Source organism: Pipistrellus kuhlii, unplaced genomic scaffold, assembly GCF_014108245.1.
Source record: "Pipistrellus kuhlii isolate mPipKuh1 unplaced genomic scaffold, mPipKuh1.p scaffold_m20_p_2, whole genome shotgun sequence".
In the NCBI taxonomy this organism is placed as follows: domain Eukaryota; kingdom Metazoa; phylum Chordata; class Mammalia; order Chiroptera; family Vespertilionidae; genus Pipistrellus; species Pipistrellus kuhlii.
In genome coordinates, this window is record NW_023425515.1 from 151,548,588 (window position 1) to 151,570,793 (window position 22,206).

Below are 22,206 nucleotides of genomic sequence, written 5' to 3' on the forward strand. Positions count from 1 at the left end.
CTATGACCTCCACAGTATGCCTTCTCCCTAGAAATTCACATATGGTAGGTCAATGAGTAGGTAACAGAGAACTTATTGGGCAGGAAAAGATTCTTCTCTAGTCTCTAGAAGATTTCCAGAATCATCCACCAAATGACAAAGGATTATGACAACCTGTCTCCAATTCATTGTATTTCTAAACTCCCATTTTCTCATTTCTAAATGTAGCTAAGTTCTTGGAGATCCTAAAAATCAGTCACTGGTGAATCTTATTCCTCTCTAAGGAAAGCCCCCATTACGCTGTTTGTAATACGTAGTGTGATTTTTTTTTATCCACTTTATAACGTTTGCTTAAATACTGGATTTTAGTCCATGAATTTTATTTTATCATATAAATGGCCCAATAAACAGCAAATTGCAAGTATGATGCTTTGCCCAGCTGGTGTGGCTCAGTGGTAGTGCATCGACTCATGAACCAGGAGGTCATGGTTCAATTCTGGACAGGCATATACCCAGGTTATGGGCTTGAGCTCCAGTGTGGGGTGTGCAGGAAGCAGCCAGTATATGAATTCTCTCTCATCCTTGATGCTTCTCTCTCTCACTCTCCCTTCCTCTCTGAAATTAATAAAAGCAATTTTTTAAAAGAAGAAGGTATGCTGCTTTAATGCAAGTTTATAAACTAATGAAATGAGGAGCAAACAGGCAATACAACAGGGTAGGTTATGCTCACTTTGTCTGGATGCACCACCAGCACAGCCCGCCTGTACACCTTCTTCACCTGCTCTGGCGTTACCAGGTCTGCCATGCTGACTGGCTTCCACTTGGTCTCCCCAGCCCACAGCACAGTGTGCATCGTGGAGAGAAGTGCTCTGATATTTCTCTCTTTGCCTTCAATCCATTCCAGAATCTGTAAAAGCAGGGGAATTAAGAAATTCAGAAGGTCTCTACTGGGACTCTCAGGAGTCCCTCCTGCTCCAGCAACATCAAAGTACCCGAGGCCCCCTGCGTGCTCCATGCTGCTTCCTCTACCTGGAAAGCTTTTCCACCTCCACTTCCTGCCTTCTCTTTTTGGTTAACTCTTCATCATCCTTCAAAAGCCTGCTGAGGAATTTCATACTTTTCCCCTTTGAGAGTCTGAATTCCTTCTTCTCTGACCCACCCCAGAGTGAATTATTCATTCCTAAAGTATACACTCCATGGGGACATACACCCTTTCTATTTTCATTCCTGCTATCCAATTCTGTCTGATACAGTATCTGGCATACTAATATACAGTAAAATAAAAGCCCCTTAAAAAAAAAAAAGAATTTCCCCAGGCTACTCCCTTAAATATGTTTCTATCATAATATTAGAGGCCCCGGGCACAAAATTCATGCATGGGGGGCTCCCTCAGCCTGGCCTGCACCCTCTCCAATCCAGGACCCCTCGGGAGATGTCCAACTGCCAATTTAGGCCCAACCCCTGTGAGATCTGGCCTAAACTAGCAGCCAGATGTCCCTCTCACAATCCGGGACCACTGGCTCCTAAACAGTCACCTGCCTGACTACCTGCCTGCCTGATCACCCTGAACCCACTCTGCCTGCCTGCCTTATGTCCCTAACTGCTCCCCTGCCTGCCTGGTCACCCCTAACTGCCTCTGCCTGCTGGCCTGGTCACCCCTAACTGACTCCCCTGCCAGCCTGGTCACCCCTAACTACTTCTACCTTAGCCCCTGCCACCATGGCTTTGTTCAGAAGGACATCCAGATGGATATCTGGTCTAATTAGCATATTACCCTTTTATTATTATAGATGTGCCACACTTCATTGTAATTGTCTGTGTGTTTATCCTTCTCTGCATGAGGCAGAGCTGCTTGAAGAAAGGTATTATTTCTTACATAACACCGTTTCTCAGAAACCAAATAACTCTCCTGGCACAGAATAGAGCTCAAAAAGGTTTGTTAAGCCCAGCAGTTGAGCATCAACCTATGAACCAGGAGGTCATGGTTTGATTCCCATCAGGGCACATGCCCAGGTCAGTTTGCCTACTGAACGAAAGTTATTACAATGGAGCACAAACTTTTTGGAAGGAACATAAAGCTTCTGTGATGTTATGTGAAGAGAAAAGCAAATACAAATACTGTACTTAAAAATGTATCCAAGAATCTAACTATACATCCTCAACTAACGTACAAATCTGTCTAGAAATGTGTTATATTTTTTTCCAAATGATGGACTGGCTGTACTAGTCCTTTGAAGCAGTAACAGATTGGACCCTCATCTTCCAGTTTGTTATAGTGGCAGCCTATGCAGTATTTTGTCACATAGGACCTGTACCTCTCCCTCTCTGAAGGGCATTCCTATTCTCTTGATGTTTATAAGCTCTTCCACTACCTCACACAACTCATCAGCATAACCACTCTTGTTTCCAAGCTAACCTGGGCCCCTTGTCCAACAGCAGCCTCATCCATGAACTATCCTCTGTTTCCTCATCTGTGAAGTAAGACAGTTAGAAGAGCTGGTTTTCAAACTTTAAAAAAAAAAAATAGAGAAACATTCTTTTTCTCCAAGTCAAATATTCTTAGACTTCGAGATCAGAAGCAGATAAAAGCAGAATTGCTCTGGTTAAAAGTGGAGGAAAGCACTGCGGAAGCTGGGGACTAGGAACCGGATAGCTCCACACACACAACCTTGTCATACAGGATAATCACACTGGACTAAGGACTCACCTTTAATTTCTCAGGATCAATTTCCTTAGCCATTTCTTCCTTTCTCATCTCAGCTATTGTTCGAGGCCCCTTCTTGTCTTTGTGTGCATTGAAACCTTGACCAGAAAGTAGGTCTTCAAAGTCAGCTGCTTTTTGTTTCCCTTCTGCAATATAATTTTAAAAAAAATCATTATAGGGTGGGGGATTTAAAAGGGGGGGGTTGAGGACAAATTTGTGATACCTTAATCAATAAAGAAATTAATTTTTAAAAAAGAAAAGAAACTACAAAATAAAAAAAATAGTTATAGTTTTTACCCTTAAAGTATCAGACCATTGTCTCATAACACTTAGAATCTTCAAGTTGTTTCACATGCATAAATCCCCTTAATACCCACATTTACCCTGTGAGTAGAATATAAGACTTCCATGCTTATTTTATAGATGAGGAAAATGAAGTCTAGGGAACTGAAGAGATTTTTTTCCAGAATCATATACCATGTCCATGGCAAAGCTAGGACTTGAGGCTAGATCATTAGACTAAATCCAATTCCATAACTGTGTTCCACTGGACTATCTATGTATAGATGAGGCTAATATTGATTCTCCCCATGCTCTCTCCCAGTCATACAACATTAGTATCTATGATGGCAAGAAGTCTGGGTCTTGGTGCTTGAAATCCATGCGTGCCACCACTTTCCCTCCTACGCCCAGCTCACAGTCCATCATAATGGTCTTTTCCTCCAAGCCCTGTTGTGGCCTCAATTGTTCTCATTCTGTTTGGAGAGGCAGCCTAGCTGGTGGTGCAGACTCTGGAGACAGACTCTCTGGAGTCTGAATTCCAACTCTGCTATTTTAGCAATGTTACTTTGAGGCAAGTTACTTATCATCTCCATGCACAGTCTGTACTACTTACCTCATAGGGTTGTGTGATAATTGATGTTAGCATTTTAAAGTACTTAGAACAGTACCTGGCTATTTAAATGTTTGTTAAATTAAAACAAAGCAGAGCCCTCAGTGGATAGAATGTCATTCGGCCTATAGACTGAAGGGTCCCGGGTTCGATTCTCCAGACAAGGGCACATGCCCGGCTTGCAGATTTGATCCTCAGTAGGGGGCTTGCAGGAGGCAGCTGATCAATGATTCTCTGTAATCATTGATGTTTCTATCACTCCCTCTCCCTTCCTCTCTGAAATCAATAAAAATATATTTAAAAAACAACAACAGAACCAAAACACAGCAGTCCATGCAATAATGCCATCAATGCACAGCAACCAAAGTTGATGTCTGAATTGAAACCCATTTGCCATCTCTATATTGTAAGGCCCTCCATACACATATTCACACATGTACACATTGAGACTAGGGATTTCACCTGTTTTGTTCACTACTGTATCCACAGTGTTTTCTCCACTGAAGATGCTCCATAAATATTTACTGGTGAAGACACTCACCACACATCTACTCAAAATAAACACAGGAAGAAAGCCACAAGACTCGTGGAATTGTCCAAAGAATACTCACTGCTCACCAAAGAACAAATGTGATGTTACCTATTCCCAATAAAAGAGTCCCTATCGCGTTAGTGTTGTGAGAAGCCACCTACGTCATGACCAGCGGAATGTGGCAGGCAAGAGCAGTCTTTCTGGGGCCAGATCACTTGGGACCAAATCTTAGCTCTGTCACTTACAAGTTGTATGAATTTAGGAAATTACTTTATCGAGCTCTGTCACAGATTCCTCACCTACAACATAGGGTTAGTTTTGAAGATTATATGAAATAATCCATGAAAACTGTTTAAAATGGCAATTGACACAACGTAAGTAAGTATTCAAAATTGTTAATTACTGCTACTAGGAAAAGTAGAATGTCTCTCTATGGATTCCGTACAGGGAAAGGCCCGTTTCCTCATCATGTCCCTATACATTTCCTTCCTGGGTATGATCAGATCAACTGGAATGCAAACTGTATCAAACTTTTAACCAAGTTTAACCACCACTGCTATGCAAAATGTTTTTACTCATCAACCATGCCATTCAAAAGTTAAAAATAAAAAAAGAAGCCCACTCATAATATCCGAGAGTCTTAGCTATTGACCCACATTGTGTTCTTTTCACTTTCTTCTCAGAAGAGAGGGAAAACCATCACAGGAAACCCAATGGCCTCGGGATTACCTGCTTATGCAGCATAAGACTCAATGTCTAAGACAGATACACTCTAACCAGAGCCCAAAGGCAAATATGAACACAGTGCTTAAAAAGTTCCCAATCTTTCTCTTCTACCCCTTCTTTCAAAGGAAGGACAGCTTCAAGATCCACCCACCCCTCCACTATTCATTCAATATTCATTTAGTGCACGGTGGGGAATGTCTGGCCCACATGCCATATAAGGCCCAGACCCCATTTGGTCTGGGCATGCCAAGGCATTAGGGATGAGTTAATTAAATGTTTGACCAAATATAGCAGGCTAATTTTCAGGTTGGTAATTTTGTTTGGCCTATGAATGGTGCTATAAATATCCAAATGGCCCTTGGCAGAAAAAAAATTCCCCACCCCGATGTAATGTTTATGCTGAGCCAAGTGCTATGCTATGTGCTAGTGATAACATAGTAAACATAGACACATCTGGTCTCAGTGTGGGGAGAAACACAAGTGAAGCAACAGTCATAAAATGATAAAATGTTCAGAGCATGGCAAACCCAGGTACTCCAGGCACAGACTTGGAGGCAGCGTTCATATTGTGTCTCTACAATTGTACGATTGCCTCAGAAACCATTGGAATTGTTTTCTGTCTCCTTCTTAGGACATCCATCCATCCAGGTAGTATGATAACACAGGCCACGCTGCAGCCAGGCTCCATACCATCATCCTTACCCAAATTAGTGGATCCTTTCCCACGTTCACTCTGGGCCCCAGGCATGGCCGAGAAGCTCACGTTGTAGTTGGGCCGGTTCTGGGGAGAGGCGTGCGGCACGTTGGGCTGGGGCTTAGACTGTGTCTGCTGCCAGTTGCAGCCACTTCCCTGCTGCCACCCTCCAGCCATAGGCTGGGGAGAAGCTTTCTGTGGTGAGCTGAGAGGTGGAAATCCCCCACCCAGTCCGGTTGGTGTGGTGGGTTTGCTGGCAAATGAAGAACTACCTGTAGGAAAATGGGGGAAGAAGTAAGGTAGTAATGCTGTTTTGAGTAGCCTTTAACTCTTGTATCCTGAGTCATTGTTTGCAATGGCTTTAATGGAAATTGCTTTGACTAGCAGCAATACTAATCTTCCTAATACTTAGGAAAAAACTCAGGTATTTATTTCCTTTAATCCCCACATGACATTTTTAGGTATGTATTAATAGCCCCATTTTTTCTTTAGGTGAACAAACTGCTCAGAGCAGTTAACTGGTTTTCTCAGAGTCACACAGCCAGCAAGCGACAGGACAGGGATTTGAATCCAAGCCTTTGACTCCAAGCCAGAAGAGCCCTGGCTCTTCTCTCTGTGCCTTCCCTCTCCTCCATCCCATCTTCAAAGCAGATTCTATTTCTTGACTGGACTGAAAATTACCAAATAATAAGAACAGGAAATAAAACATGTTTACTCATTAAGGTGCTTTTTTTAAACTTCGGTGATCGGGATTAATCATTGTTTGTTATAAGTGCAAGCGTGGTTAATGCTCAAGAGTAAACAAATATGTTTTGAAATTTCACCAGTAGGTTTCAGTTTCACGCTACTTGGATTTCATCGCAGGAGAGTAAACGCAGCCAACTTTGAACAGGACAAAGGATCTTATTCAACCTTTTAAACATGATATTGTTTTGTGCCAGGAATCTAAGTAGAATCCTGATTCCATAATCCCCCAACTTAAAAGTATTCACCGAATACATGCTGGGCTGTTTCTAAAATAGAAAGACCAGCTGTGGCTTGTGTGTAAAGAGGTAAAATGAGAAACTGCCAGTTGTAGTTGTGATCTCCTGGGATCCTCTCATTCACCAAACCCAAAGTATCGATGACATTAAAATAACTAAGAGCTCTTTAGAGTTTACAGAATATGTTTATGTATATCATCGCCTTCGGTCTACGCAACACTCTGAGGAAATAGGTAGTATTGTTGGTCCCGCATTAAAGATGAGAAAATCAAGCCTCAAAGGGTTTACTAATATAGTCATGATCACCCAGGTAGTTAATGGGGAGGGGAAGTGATGACACACATCCTACCTCCAAATGTCATACGTATTGGCTGCACCCAAATCCCTAATTCCTCCCCAAATTTCTGAGCTATTCACTATAAGTCATCCTTTTTTTACTCTTTCTTCTTTCTACAGACATTTTACCTCTATTATCATCTGGGATTCCTCCTTCTTTCCCCACTGGGAATATTGTTTTATGGTCATTGGACTTGGAGTCAATCTGAGCTGGAATCTCATCTCTGTCTCTCATTCACCAATTCAATCTTGCATTTATTTATTTATTTATTTATTTATTTATTTATTCATTCATTCATTCATTCATTCATTCACTCATATACTCATTCATCAGTTTTTTTGAGCATCTACTATGTGCCGGATCCTGCGCTGAGCACTGGGAACAGAGCCAAAAACAATCTATACAGAATCCTTTCACTTCTGAAGCTCCATGAAAAACTTCACCTCTTAGCCTCAACCCCTCATCTGTAAAAGTATAATTACATATACATCACAGGAATACTGTAAAGTGGCTATATGAAAGTATTTCAAAAATCTTGAATCAAGAGGCATTCCACATTATAAAATAATGGAAGTGCATATGCCCCGCAATAGCGAGCACACACTAGTACATGATAAGGACTCAATAAATACTAGGTAACAGGAAAGGTCATGACAGGGCATATACTCTGAAGCTTGGTATTGGCCCCTCCCAGACTGTAATGCAGAGCATGAAGTGTCTCTTCATGAGCCCTTGGGCCCACCTGCCCACAGGACATCAACATAATACACACCTTAGGCTCGGTATTCATTCTATTACACTGAGATTCCATTTTATTTTTAAAGGGATGCTTACTATCTTCTATAAAAGCCTAAGCGACTATTATGACCAGATGATCAGAGTACCAGACGATCAGAGGACCAGAAGACCAGACGTTCACTGATCACTAGGGGGAAGATGCTTAATGCAGGAGCTGCCCCCTGGTGGTCAGTGCACTTCCACAGCCAACCTCCTGCAGCTGTCCAAACCCCTGCCAGACAGACCCCATCAACCTGATCAGGGACTGCCAACCTCTAGTGGTCCCTCCCCATAGCTAGCGACCCCCATCAGCCCCCATTGGGACTGGGTGAGACAGCCCCAATTGCCCAGATTGCTGGCCAGGCCCAGGGACCATACCCATGCATAAATCCATGCACCAGGCCTCTAGTGTGTATGTATGTGTGGTGGGTGTATGTGTACAAGAAATCCAGTAAATATGGACAAGCCTAGAGAATTTTTAAAAACCTTCCATATTCCCATAACATTGTCATTTATAAATTCATTTCTGAAACACTGTTGAACATCTTCTACATGCCAGGCTACAGATACAATGGTAAAAAGGCTGATGTTGACCCTGCTCTCAAGGGGCTTATCAACAGGGTAAGACTTTCTAATGTCTACCCTTCCAGAATATTTCTACTCATGTCCAACAATTCTATGTCTTAATGCTACTGAAAAGGAGAACTCACAGAAAAACAAAGAAGCGGAAAAACCCAGAGGCCACTGCTATCCTCGTTAAAAGCTAAAGCATGGTTGACGGCCTTAGTTGTGCATTAGAATCACCTGGGGAGCTTTTTTAACTCCTTATTCCCAAATCACAGCCCAATCAATTAAATCGTCTTAAAGAGAAGAACACTGTTTTTTGTACATTCTAAATTGCAGATATAGTAGTTCTAGCCAGTTTTCTCAGCCAGTTTTAGAGCTTTGGCCAAAGACTGAAGGGTCACAGGTTCAATTCTGGTCAAGGGCACATACCTCAGTTGCAAGCTCCATCCCTGGCCCTGGTCAGGGCATATCCGGGAGGCAACCAACCGATACGTTTCTCTCACATCAATGTTTCTTTTTATCTCCTCTCTCACTTCCACTCTCTCTCTCTCTCTAAAAATAAAAATAAATAAATAAATAAATAAATAAAAATAAAAGGAAAAATTTATCCATGGGTGAAGATTAACAAAAATAAATAAATAAATAAATAAATAAATAAATAACTTGCAGGTATATAATTTGAAATTATAATTTTTATTCTAAAGTTATTATCTAGGAGTTAAAAATCTAGCTTATAACCCTTGCTCATACACTTGTTGAGTGTGTGGCTTTAGGAAAGTTACTTAACTTTCTTAAGTTATGTGACTAGAGAGAGGAATTTGGGAGACCAATTTCTCCAGAAGTTGTAAAAATTACTGCATTTCACAATTGGCAGAGAACTCTTGAACTCCTCCTGGTAGATTTTTTACAGTGTAATGTGTGTAGCCATTCAAACTATTTTTGTTGTCAGACTATTAATATTGTGATCCAGGGAAAAATAAGATAAACATATACATTAGGGAAGTAGTCGGCAAACTGCGGCTCATGAGCTGCAGTTTGCCTCTCCGTTGACTAATGAGTTTGCTGACCACTGGATAGGGGCTTAATCACAAGGAACCATAGTCTGTAAGTCTAGATCAGTAGTCAGCAAACTCATTAGTCAATAGGGCAGCAAACTGCTGCTCACGAGCCGCATGTGGCTAGTGAGCCGCAATTTGCCGACCACTGCTAGGTAAAGGCAAGGAAGAATCCTGTGGAACTGGGTGGAATTCTATATATGCATACCCATTCATCTCCTATATCTCCTGAAAGGTAGAGAATGACACCCACTTCAGAACCAGTGAACATACTAAGTGTACAGACTTTGGTTTCTAAATACCATTCCCCATGAAAGGGAGTGAAGATATTTGGAGAATGACTGATTCCAGAACTAGGGTATAAAAAGGTCAGGATAAGCTGGGAACATCTTGTTGTATCGATACTATAAAGAAAATAGGTGCTCATGGAATCTAATAAAAAGGGCCTAGAAGCCAGAGCAAAGGGACTTTAATAAATCAAATCTGAGATAATGTGAACATTAAAGGAAATGATGACAGTAATGAATTATAACCCACTGAATCAAAAAAAAAAAATTCATTAGTCCATTCTGATGTGAGGAGAGGGAGAAAAGAGAGAGAAAAGAAAATATTTTTTTTTCTTTACAGTAAAATGCCAATTAATACATGTAGAAAGAAAGAAAGAATCAGAAAAAATCACAATTTTGCAAGTATCATAGCAATGACTACTTCAGGCAAGAATCATTAATGAATGCTAAAATTAGTGGGTAAAAGTCAGATGGAGAATGTAATCTTCTCTAATAGGATTATCTTAAGTAGGATAGCTTCAAATTATCTCCCCCAGATTACTCATTAATTACAAAGAGGAAAATTATAATTTTATAATGAAGGAAACTAGCAGACATCGCCTTAAGCAAGTGATTAAAGTTAACAAATTGAGACTTTGTAATTGGCCTGTGCCCTTCAAGTTTCAATGTCATAAAAGGCAAGGAAAGGTTGAGGAATGATTCCAGATTAACAGTGCCTAAAGGACATGAGAGCTAAATGCAAGACATAATGTTGGATTTAAAAAAGAACCTCTTATAATGGTTACTCTTCATCTCAAAAGGAGGATTATACTGGTAATAGCCTCTACTTCAAAAGATTATTGGGAAGATTAAACAAATTTATATATGTAAAGCACTTAAGAGAGTGCCTGGCACATAGTAACTCCCCCAGCAAACAGTTATTATATTCACTTACTATTTATTTACTTTTCTAGAATATAAGCTCTAAAAAACAGAAATTGTGTTGTTGTTGTTTTTGGTTGGTTGGTTTTTATTAAAACAGTATTAGCAGCCGAAACCGGGTTGGCTCAGTGGTAGAGCGTCGGTTGAAGGGTCCTGGGTTTGATTCTGGTCAAGGGCGTGTACCTTGGTTGTGGGCACATCCCCGGTAGGGGGTGTGCAAGAGGCAACTGGTCGATATTTCTCTCTCATTGACGTTTCTAGTTCTCTATCTCTCTCCCTTCCTCTCTGTAAAAAATCAATAAAATATATATTTTTTAAAAAACAGTATTAGCATATTGAAGACACTTACTAAATAGTTGTGAAATGAATAAACGGAAGAAAATGAGCCCCCAATCATGTTTGATTTGAGGTATAATTTCACCTGATGTTGTTATTTTAAAATGCTAAGCTTACCTTAGGATACAAAGAAGGGAAAATAATTTTGAGAGTTCTTAAAAGAATTCTAAAACATGTATAAGGAAAGGTCAAGAATCTGATCCAATTACTGTCAAAATGGTAGCATGCTCTCATTCCCTGCAGATAATTTGGCTCTAAATACCCCAGGGCTTTCTGAGAACCTGAACTATCCACCTGGCTAATTTAAACCTTCCTGTCAGGGCCCATCCACCCTTGTTTAACAGCTCTGCACTGCCCAGAGGAGGAAGGAAAAGAGAGGGAGACGAGGCTTCAGAACATCAAATGAACTACCCCTTGCAAAAATGCTTTCTTGGTGAAAGAGTCTAAGAATACTGCAAACTGTATACCCTTTGGCAAGCATCACTATGACCATTTATTCTCAGAAGTTTTTGCAGTAATCAAAGTCCACTAAACCCAGTGTTTCAGAAATTAGTTGCTCATGTAACACTTATCCTCTAATATAGGGGTGTCGAACTCAATCAGAGAAGGGGCCAAAATCTAAAATCCAGCCTAAATCTTGGACCGAATGGTTTACTGAACAGTCATAAACTGTCATTGTGATGGAAATGCAGCAGAGTGCAGTGATGACAGCGCGGTGCAGGCCACATTGCAAGGCCTGGCGGGACGGATTTGGCCCGCAGGCCTTGTGTTTGACACATGTGCTCTAATAACAACGAGCACATGAGGAAAACCACTTTGAAAATACTATACAGAGAGTCTATTTTTTGTATGTATTGATCGTGAGAAGAGGGGTACCAGTGTGAAGACCTCACTGGTAACATCACAAGAAGACCTATGCGCAGCTGGCTCCAGGGGGGCTCAAATCTACCAGACCAGTCTCACCTCTCATGTTCCCCTACACTCTTGCTACTTTTACTGCAAACTCTGTTGTCAGATGCTCCTAGAAATTCTAACTTTATTCATCCAACTTATCCAAAGTGGATTAATAGGGGTTAGTTAGTGGGCTGACTACTTAAAGCCGTGTGTGTGTGTGTGTGTGTGTGTGTGTGTGTGTGAAGCCAATCTTGGGTTTAAAGTGTATATCCTTAAGAATATACAACATTTTAGGTACCAGCTTATTATAACAGTAAGGATTTAGAATTGAGGTTTTGTAGCCATACATAAATTTCTTAACCTGTTAAGTTTATACCTAGTGTCCCAAGGTCAGCAAAAGGATCCAGAGTCTGGGGTTTGTTTTGATGGATTGGAGTTCCATGTGAGGATCCCGTTGGGCTGGTGGCAGCTGACTTGCTTCCCATTCCAAAACCTCCTGAAAAGGAAATACGGAGATTGAAAATGAGTTAACTGACCAAGGCTAAATCCTGGATTTTGTCTCTAAAGGTAAATTAGGACAGGATTTGGAAATATGTTAGAAGTTGGTAGACCTTGTTTTTCTGAACTTAAGTGAATACTGTCCTGGAGCAGGGATAGGCACAAAAAAAGGCATATGTTGTTTCCTGGCCATACCTGTGAACTATTATGTCCAGTGTTTACCTTCCCTGTCATCCTGCCTTCATTCTTTCTATGAGATTTGTAGTCAGGCCTAAATCTGAATTCTGTCTCTGCTATTTAATGAATGAATGGCCTTGCACACATTGTTTAACTTCTCTGAGTTTCAACATTTTCTCATTTGTTAAGAAATAGGAACTGCTTCAGAAAGTTGCCATGATAAGCACATTGTGTATATGTGTGTATGTGTGTGTGTGTGTGTGTGTGTCTTGCACAGTGCTGAGAATGCAATCACACAAGTTTGCTCTCAGTAAACACCATCTAGCCATGAGAAAGACAACTTATTTGTCACAGACAAATATAGCCCTGGAACAGGTCCTTTGTGAAGAAGGAAGACCATCCAAATTATTTAGCAGCTATCCTACACTAGAAATTTTCAAATAAGTTATTTCACTTAAACTCTATAACTGTGTGGGACAAGAATTATGGATCCCATTTCACAGATAACAACAACATGGAGATTCAGACTTGTTAAAAAAAAAAAAATCCAAGAACTTCTAAGTGGCACAGTTAGATATATACCAAATCTGCCAAATTCTAGCGTCAAAACAGACATTCAGCAAATGAGACAAGTAAAATAATGTGCAATACACAGCACTACCATGTCATAAAATGCAATGGGAATGTTCCACAAGAATACAAGTCTTTAAGAAAGATCAACACAAATTATATAGGTGGGCTCTGTAAGTAGTCACTTCATTCTGGGTGAACAGTCATGCTTTAGCAATTGGTTACATATGCATATGAATAGCCTGCTGACATTTACCTGGTTTAGCCTGCCAGTCCCAACCTCCTGAAACATCTGGCTGAATATTCACAGCAGGTGTACTCGAAGCTAAAAATTAGGAGAAAAAAAATAATTAAGAAATGGCAGCTCAGAACCTGCTTTTCTAAGTTCACACAGGCAAGTGCTATGCCATCCATGAGATCTTCATGGCCTCCCAAGGTCCCAAGGGATCCTGAGCTCTCAACACATTTTGCAGCACTTGGTAATTTGTGAATTCCTCCTTGGTGACTTACATGAGGGTTGGTAAAAGCCATATAAGTATCCCCAAAAATGTATACACCATTTAACAGCTGATAGTTCAACTGATGGTTGTTATTTATTTATTTTTTTCATATTTAACCCATTGGAATGAATTATGGCAACCAAAGTCTGTATACATTACATTTTTTTAGTATATTGTTTATCTCTGTTTCTGCTTTGGCTCAATTTTTACCTCCATATCCACCACACACTTTGAAATACAACTGTGCATATTCTGTCTTCACTAAATTGTGAGTTCCTTGAAGGCAGGAACTACCTGATTCATCAATGTGTGTCCCACTTCTATAGTTATCTGAAAGTCGGTGGGCAGTAAGAAAATGTGAAAAATAAAACCCACAGCAACTCAATTTGTCTTAAGTTGGCATGAAAGGCATGATCAATTTAGAACTGAACTTTTGTTTTATTCTTTGCTGTGACATGAATTGAGAATGATCATTCTTTCAGAGCACATATTAGGCACTGACTATACGCCATACACCATGCTCATGTTAGAGGTGTATCTATTATCACTCACAACAAACTCTGTACAGCCCCCACTCAAAACAGACCCCCTAGCACTTCTCAAAATTCCAAATGTAGAATTTAAAAATGTTTAGCTAAAGAGAATCATGTGTATACAATGTATACACATTGGTACTAAGTTTTTTCTGAATCTATAAAATCCAAATAAGAAACAAGATTTCATAAGAATTTCTTTCTAAGGCACCTCTAAGTTCTGTCCATAAATCAGTGAGCAAAATGCAAATACTAAATATTGCAATTTGTATTTAATACATACCCACATTCACCACCATGACCACACCACCACCATCATCATCACCACCATCAAAAGAATCATGAAATCACCAAGATTAGCATTACAAAGCCTTACATTTTCTTGTTTGATTAGTATAAACCAAGATGTCTTCTACCTTCCCATCACTAAGTTAAAAAGAACATGCCATTATTAGCAATTACAGTTCTTTCCTTTCTATTCTTATTCCACAGTAATCCCTGAAAACTAAGGTGGAAATTAGACCACTTTGCCAACCCTTGCTATCTGACTTCCTTTACACACTGATCTTAGTGTTACATCCAACTAGGAGTAGAACTGGGTGTCAGAATTTCAACCTCATTACTAATCAAACCCAAAAATCCATATGCAAGGCAATAGGCCAGGGAACAGAGAACTAAGAGACACATTGCCTGTTTTCAATAAACTTAAAATCTGTTGGAGATGGAAAGATATAGATTTAAAGGTAATTACCTAATATTTTTATTCTCCATCTTGCCTTTCATTACAGTTATTTGTTTATTTTTTCTTAGAACACTATGCTCTAGTGCTTATTTTCTTTAGAGTAGATGTTCAATAAAGATTTGTAGAGCTCAAAGGTAATATTTCTTGATTTTCAGAAAAGATTGGTGGTGCCTTGTAGAAAACAGGAAAATGACTCCAGGTTTCCAGCTTGAATGGCTGGATAAAAGAATGGGAACAGGTGCTTTTTGCTGAGGTAGGGAATTCTAGAGATGAGCAATTCTGACTGCCCAATCTGACATCTGAGTCTCACATATATGCTAGCGTATTCAAGTGGTCGGCAAACTGTGGCTCGCGAGCCGCGGTTTGCAGCTCTGTTGACTAATGAGTTTGCCGACCTCTGTCCTATACCAAGAATATGCAAATGATCTACTACTAATGGAATGATCATTGATTTCCAAGCAAGGAGAGTGGAAAATTCTTTCACTCACTGGCAAGACATAGACAAAAATGGCTACATAGACAAAAAAAAGGGGGTACAAACTGGCCTACACTAGGTAATAACATATTCTAACCAGCTCAAAAGAAACAGAACCAGATCCAGAACTGCCATGCTGAAGTATAAACATAAAAGGTAGAACTCTTGTGAGAATAATAAATCCAAAGTATCAAAATCAGGAAAATATATAACCTTATTAATTCTATCATGATGCATCAAAGAAGCATAGATAGGAAAAAATGAGTTTAATCATTTTATATTTACATATTTCATAGAAAGATAGATAGAAAGCCAATAATTCTTCTAAACGCTAGGAAAGCAATAATGAGAAAACAAACAAAAATCCCTGCCTTGGTGGGAGAGAGAGACATAAGATGTAAGTACACTATTAACTATAATGAAGTTGATAGTACCATGGAAAGGAAACTGTAGTAAGGGCAAGGGGGATGAGTTGGGATATGAAACAGAGCAGTCAGAGTAGACTCCATTGAGAAGGTGACAGTTGAGCAAAGATCAAAAGAGGTGAAGGAGTTAGCCATGTGATGTCTGGGGATGAGGGGATAGCCAGTGGAATAAGCAAGTAGACCAGTGTGGCTGGAATAAAGAGAGCAAGAGGAGAAAAATAGAAAATGAGGTCACTGTGCTGCTAGAGCACATAAGGCCTATGTAGGCCATTTTGAGGAGGACTTTGGCTGCCATGCTAAGTGAAATAGGGAGCTATTTTGAGCAATGATGTGACTTACATTTTAAGTAAGTGAGCAAAAACAACAGCTTTGACCTCCATCCCTGCATCGTTCTCCCCAGAGAAGCCAACTTCCAATCAAGAGATTCTCTTAGGTGGGCACTACAGAAGAGTGAGAGGTACATTTCTTGTCCATGTGGACCCACCTCAAATAGTTTGAGATTTAAGAATAATTAGAAATCACCCATAAAGGTTATTCCTAGACTGATTCCTATTTCAGTCAAGTTACAGTCTGACCTGTGTTACATAACTCATCTTCCTTTTCCATTGGCCTAACGTCCATGAAATCAAGCTGATGGTTGGACTGCATTCTCCAGACAAGCCCAGGGTGCCTTGAACGATACATAGTTTTCTAGGTGGAAGCCATTAATGTTCAATAGCCTTCAATATCAAGAATGAGATACAATTCTCTAGATCAAAGCCATTTGTCCTTCATTGAAGAGCTCCCATTTTAATCTGTTTTGCATGTACAAATGGATGTGATCACTATTCTTTTCACACAACCTAAGTCTCTAAACTAATCTATAATAATAAAAGTTTAATATGCTAATTAGATTGGAGAATGGGGCTGCGAGGGAAACTGGGGTCCCAGATGCCAGAGGGAAGTTGGTGCTGGCAGCTGGATTTCGTGCATTGAGCCTCTAGTAAATATATAATGTGGGCTGCATATGTGATTTTAAATTTTCTTTTTTTTTTTTTTTAATTGACTTATCGATATTTAGATAGAGGAAAGAAGAAAAAGAGAGAGGGGGGGAAAACACATTGATTTTGTTGTTCCATTTATTTTTGCATTCATTGGTTGCTTCTTGTATGTGACTGGAGATCGAATCAGTAACCTTGCATATAGGGATAACGCTCTAACCAACTGAACTACCCTGCCAGATGTAATTTTAAATTTTCTAATTGTCACATTATAAAAGCTAAAAAGACATTGGTTAAATTAATTTTAGAAATATATTTTATTTAACCTAATGTATTAAAAATATTAACAAGTGATCAATATAAAATAGTAATGAGATATTTTACATTCTTATTTTATATTGAGTTTTGAAATCTGGGATGCTGTTTTATACTTAGAGCACATTTCAAATAGATTATCCAAATACCAAGTGCTCAATAGCCACTTTGTATTAGATAGAATATCTCTAATTCATCAGGGTGCTATATTCTAAACTTTGTTCTATAACATACTGATTCTGTGGGATGCTCATGTCACATTTTATTACTTTAGTCATATTTTTCCACATTTCAAAGATGTCTTCAACTAGGATGCATCTTCCAATCAACTAAAAGCAATAGCATTGTTTTCTTCCTTATCAGTACATAAGTAAACACCCTACAATCAATGCTATCATAATTCTATGCATGTAGCTCTAATACAAAAAAAGAATTCCACAGTTAAATAAGTTTTAGAAAAGCTGAGTAAAATAAAGTTAAACAGGCTTATTTATGATAAGACACCCAGAGCTTTTAATATGAATTGCTAATATCCAAAAGAGAGAGATGCATTATGTAGCTTCGCCTCACCCCACCCCCAAACACCTACATGATGCTTTTAAAACTAAGTACCTATGGGTATTGTGCGGAAATCTATTTCACAATATGAAATACTTCTTACCCATCAATGTAGGTGAAGGACTTCTTGTAGGCTGAAGAAAGGGGTCACTGGAAGCACTGGCTGTGTTCAGGAAAGAACCCAGCAAGTCTGGGCCTGATGGTTTAGAAGGTGCTCCAAATGGGTCAAAGGTGGCACCTAGAAAATAAAAGAGAAATGCGTTTGTCCTATGAGTTCATTCATTCAATAAATATTGAAGAGTTATCACTATTTCCAGGCCCTAGGCCAAATACTTGAAACAGCAGGATGATCCCTGCCTCCTGGGCTATTCCACAGGCCCATCCAATCCTTAAATGTCCCCCAGGGCTAACAAAAGTTTGCGAATGAACTAAGAGGACTAGAACAATGTGGGCATCTGATGTTTCCAGAAGCAATGTAACAACACTAATACTGTATCATTTCTTAGGATTCACAGTGTCCTTCATAAAGAATACCTCAGCTGATCCTCAATACCCCTGTCTTCTATCAGACAAAAATAGTAGCGCTATTTTCATTATATAGTCAAGGAAACTGAGGTTTAGAAAGTCCAGTATCAAGTAAATAATAGGGCTGACATTCAGGCTCAAGTCTTCTGACTCCAAATTCCAGGATTTCCCAAAGGCATCTCACATTTCTCAAGGTGTAAAATGAATGTGATTAACGCCATGCAGAGCTGCATGTGTGTAATTGCCCTTTAATATCTCATTATTGGACAAGGAATAAAATTCCCTGTAGTGCCTTATATTAAGATGCTACTTCCTATTCTGTAAGTCTCACACTAGTGAATTAATTGCTTCCTGGAGTGGAACTGACCTCTTTAGGAATGGACAACTAGAATCAAACAAGTTAACGAATAACTCCCACTCTGAAAGCCCAGGCAGTATATATGGTTTGATGTGTTCAGCTATGACTTCAATGCCACAATGTTCTCCTATAATTTGCTGGGCAATGAATTAACCTTGTGCAGCACCAGTAAATCAAGTATCTGTCAGTGACTCTGTTACACAATGTATATCCTTTATCATTTAATACTCACTAAACTTTATTTCTTCTAAAGTGAGAACACCATATTTATAGCATTAACTATAAGAGGACACTGAGTTAATTCTTCTACATTTAAGTTTGATGCCAACTACTGTAGGATGCTAAAATCTTCTAAAATCTTGCTAAAAGGGTACTTGGTACCCTTTTAATGGCAACTTGTGTTAAATTAGAGGCATTCTCCACTCACTAAAAGTGAACTTCCCAACACTACAAGACAAAAGCTCAAATTTTAGTCTTTACAACAATGCTGATAGGTAAATATTAACCACCTATACAACCAAGAAAATTAAGGTTTTATTAATAAGGCTACACAGATGGTTACATGTCAGTCCTGGGAGTCAAATACAGGTCTTTAACTCTGGACTGTGTTCTTTCTACTTCCTTGTAGGAGACAGAACACTTGGAGTGAAGTAGAGAGGAAATATCCTGAGATTCAAGGCACCTCACATCCTGGCTCTACCAATAACATGTAGGAGCTTGAGCCCTAGCTTATCCATTCTATGATTCTGAGGCTCACTCTTATTATATAAAGAAAGCCTCCTGCTGAACTGCCATGAATCAAGGCCTTCTGAGAAGTGAAGGATAAGCTTGGGAAAGAAAGTTTCCACAGGTTACCATGTGCCTGGAACGTCCAGACATTTCCCTTTATTCTTCATCATGGGATGTCATCTTGGTAACAAGGGGAGATGGTTCTTAGCTATAAAGGACCTCCGCTTACTCAACTACACTGTCTTGCAAATGTCAAAACATTGTGGATATCCAGCCACAGAAGGGTGGAGTCTGCAGCAATGAACAAAGCGAAGCTACCTGAGCCACATGGGGCTCCAACAGCTCTGCTCCAGTCAGCTGTGCTGCAGGCATGAGTCCCTCAAATATGCCTTGAAGTAGCCAAGTACTTCTCTGCGCAGCCAAAAATGTATTCAGAAAACTACAATTCCAGGAAGGCATTACAGGAAAAACTGAGGGGAAGCTCTGGAGTCAAATGGCCTAATTTTGGACCCTGGCCCAATCCATTACTAACTGTATAAAAAAAAAAAGTATGCTACTAATCTGACTCTAAGCCTCTATTTCCTCAATGATGAAGCAGAGATAATAACAGCATCTAATTACTGGGTTTTTATAAGAACTGAATCAATGGTTAGTGTTAAATTCCATGTTTGGCAAATAGTAAATACCCCATGGTCATTATCAATCTACATCTCCACGTTCAGGTATTAAACCCTAAAAAAATTAAAGTAGGGGTGAGAAGCCCAAATATTCACTCTTACCCTTTCCTACCTTTGACTTCCTCTTGGGTTCCCCATTTAAATAAATGTATAAACTCCTGAGGAACTTCCAGGGAGACCAGAAAAGTCTAGCTTATTAGGAAGGTTCAAATCTACCTGCTTGGCCCAAAGGTTAGATTCCGAAACTGTACAGTGCAGCGTGGAAACATTTACCTTCTCCGGCTCGTAGGGTTGGCGATGCGGTGGTGGAAGTGGCAGACCGGCGTGGTGTTGATTGGGCAGAAGCAGGTCCACTTGGGTGAAACACATCTTCCACCCCGGACTGTCCAGTCTGGGCAGGGCCGGCCGCACCTGCAGCCCCAAACAGGTCACCGAGCAGATCGGAATTGGTGGGAGGAGCCACTGGTGAGGAGAAGTTCTTACTCACTGCAGACCCTTCCAAGCCCAGCAGGTCCACGTCCTCAGGGGGAGGAGGGGCAGCGGGCTCCTGCTGCTTTTTGCTGGGCCTTTTGGTATCATGGTGCTTGTCATCGCTGGCATTGCCGTGGGGACTGGAAAGGGTCAGGAGTTCATCATCCGACTGCTCACTCTCCTGATTCACGAGGGCGGCGTGGTCCTCCTCGCAGAATGATTTCTCTGATTTCTGATCTAAGAAAGGCCAGTACGACAATAAACGGTTAGCTACTGGCCACAGCATTGCTATCATTGTTGGGTTTTTTTGTTTTTATTTTTTATAATTTATATACACTCCAGAAAGAGAGGAGGAACAGCTCTGGAGCAAAAAATGTTCTTAGACCCTTCCCAAGGGAAAACCTGATGTACTTCACATTACGTTCAGTTATTTCTTGTTGAACATCTAAGAGTCCAATACAGCACTGGGGTGAAGAGCAGAAACTCTGGAGCCAAATATCCGGAATCTGAATCCCAGCGCCACTACGTAATGGCTCTGTGACAACTCAGAGAGTTGCTTTACTTCTCCGTGCCTTAGTTTGCCTCTCAGCAATATGGGGGTAATAAATACTACCGAACTCACACGGCTGCTGTGAGAATCACATGACATGATATACATACAGGAAGTGCTCAGGATCAATAGAAAGTAATACATAAGTGTTTATAGCATTTTTTATTAATCATAATTATTACTGTTGTGACCACTATTATTATCTTCCAGGCACTATGCTGGATGCTTTGAAAAAAACACACAAAACATTAGCTCCTATTTCTTTGCTGACTCCTCTCTCTGTTTTTTTTACTTTTCTCTGCAGCCTGCAGCCGAAAGCAAGGCCTTTCTCCCCCACTCTGGAGCAGGAGTGAACCACACACCTAATGAAGGAATAGAGGGAATGACTCTGCTTAGTATGGTCCTTACACCAACCTGAAAGGTACTTTCAGCATAAAATAGGCAGCAGGAAAGAGGCATCTTCCGGGGAAGGAACAGAGATGCTGGTGAGTGATTTTCCAGCCCTCCTTGAGACAGCTCCTCCTATGGAACTTTATCATTTTATGTCAGATAGATAGATCCACATTCAGATTAAGTAGATGCACATCCCTTATCCCCGATTCCAAAATGCAGAAAGCTATGAAAAGGGAAAGGTTTTTCCTAAGTTTGGTGCAAACTAAGTTGGTAGAACAATATGACCAGACCTGGTGTGAAAGTATTTATAAATCTCAATTTATTTCCACTCAGGGTTACTCTTTATGTTTCACTGTAGAAGTGTTAGTAGGTTTGATTACAAGTTGTTGTCAGAAATGCCCCTAGGAATGCTTAGTCAGATACAATGTACGTACCATATTACTCACTAAAATCCAAAAAGTTCTGCATTCCTAAACACACCTGGCTCTGCAAAGTCAGGAAAAGAAATTGTGCGTTTGTGTTAACCACCTATTTCAGAGCCTAACAGGAACGATTTCTAAATTGCTTACTAACATTGCAGGAAATAGGTAAACATGGGGTTTTATTGAAAGCCCTTGTGTGATAAAACAAGATATGGGGGAACAAGAGGGAACTCAGACATCTACCTGCTGTCTAGATTTCCCGAATTTTCCATTTTTTAAAAAATGTTTTTGGTCCTGTTTCTAAATATAAGCCTTTCAATTCAACAGAATTCTATGAACAATTTTTTTTCACCAAACACGGGAAATTCTGTATAGGCAATGGAGAAAATGTCTTATGCTCACACAGCCAGCTGAGGAGAGTCCATCAAGAAAACTGTAAGTATAGACTATTGCCAAAGCCAGTTTCCTACCCATTTCATAAAAGGAGTCCTTATTTCAGTTAATTTCAGCAAGCCCTAAAAGCAAGGATTGAGCAGCAAAGGGACTTGGGCCTGGAGCCAAAGGAATGCCAGATAGTAAGAAAGAACACCGTATAAAATAAACACATAAATGCAACCATCCCTC

At 40.0% G+C, this 22,206-nt stretch overlaps 1 protein-coding gene across 8 annotated transcripts in view; it reads right to left on the reverse strand.

Moving 5' to 3' along the window:
- The window catches only part of DNAJC6 (DnaJ heat shock protein family (Hsp40) member C6), a 131,107-nt gene that overhangs the window by 2,433 nt on the left and 106,468 nt on the right, over positions 1-22,206 (reverse strand). For 6 of the 8 annotated variants that reach the window (XM_036443850.2, XM_036443853.2, XM_036443851.2 and 3 more), the window contains 7 exons: positions 20,020-20,454; positions 17,561-17,695; positions 13,186-13,254; positions 12,046-12,180; positions 5,536-5,799; positions 2,687-2,829; positions 710-886 (listed from right to left, as the gene is read on the reverse strand). In XM_036443850.2, coding sequence (XP_036299743.1) covers positions 710-886; positions 2,687-2,829; positions 5,536-5,799; positions 12,046-12,180; positions 13,186-13,254; positions 17,561-17,695; positions 20,020-20,454 — 1,358 coding nt within the window. The remainder of the gene's footprint in view (positions 1-709; positions 887-2,686; positions 2,830-5,535; positions 5,800-12,045; positions 12,181-13,185; positions 13,255-17,560; positions 17,696-20,019; positions 20,455-22,206) is intronic. The other 2 variants (XM_036443852.2, XM_036443848.2) reach the window with 1 other exon arrangement.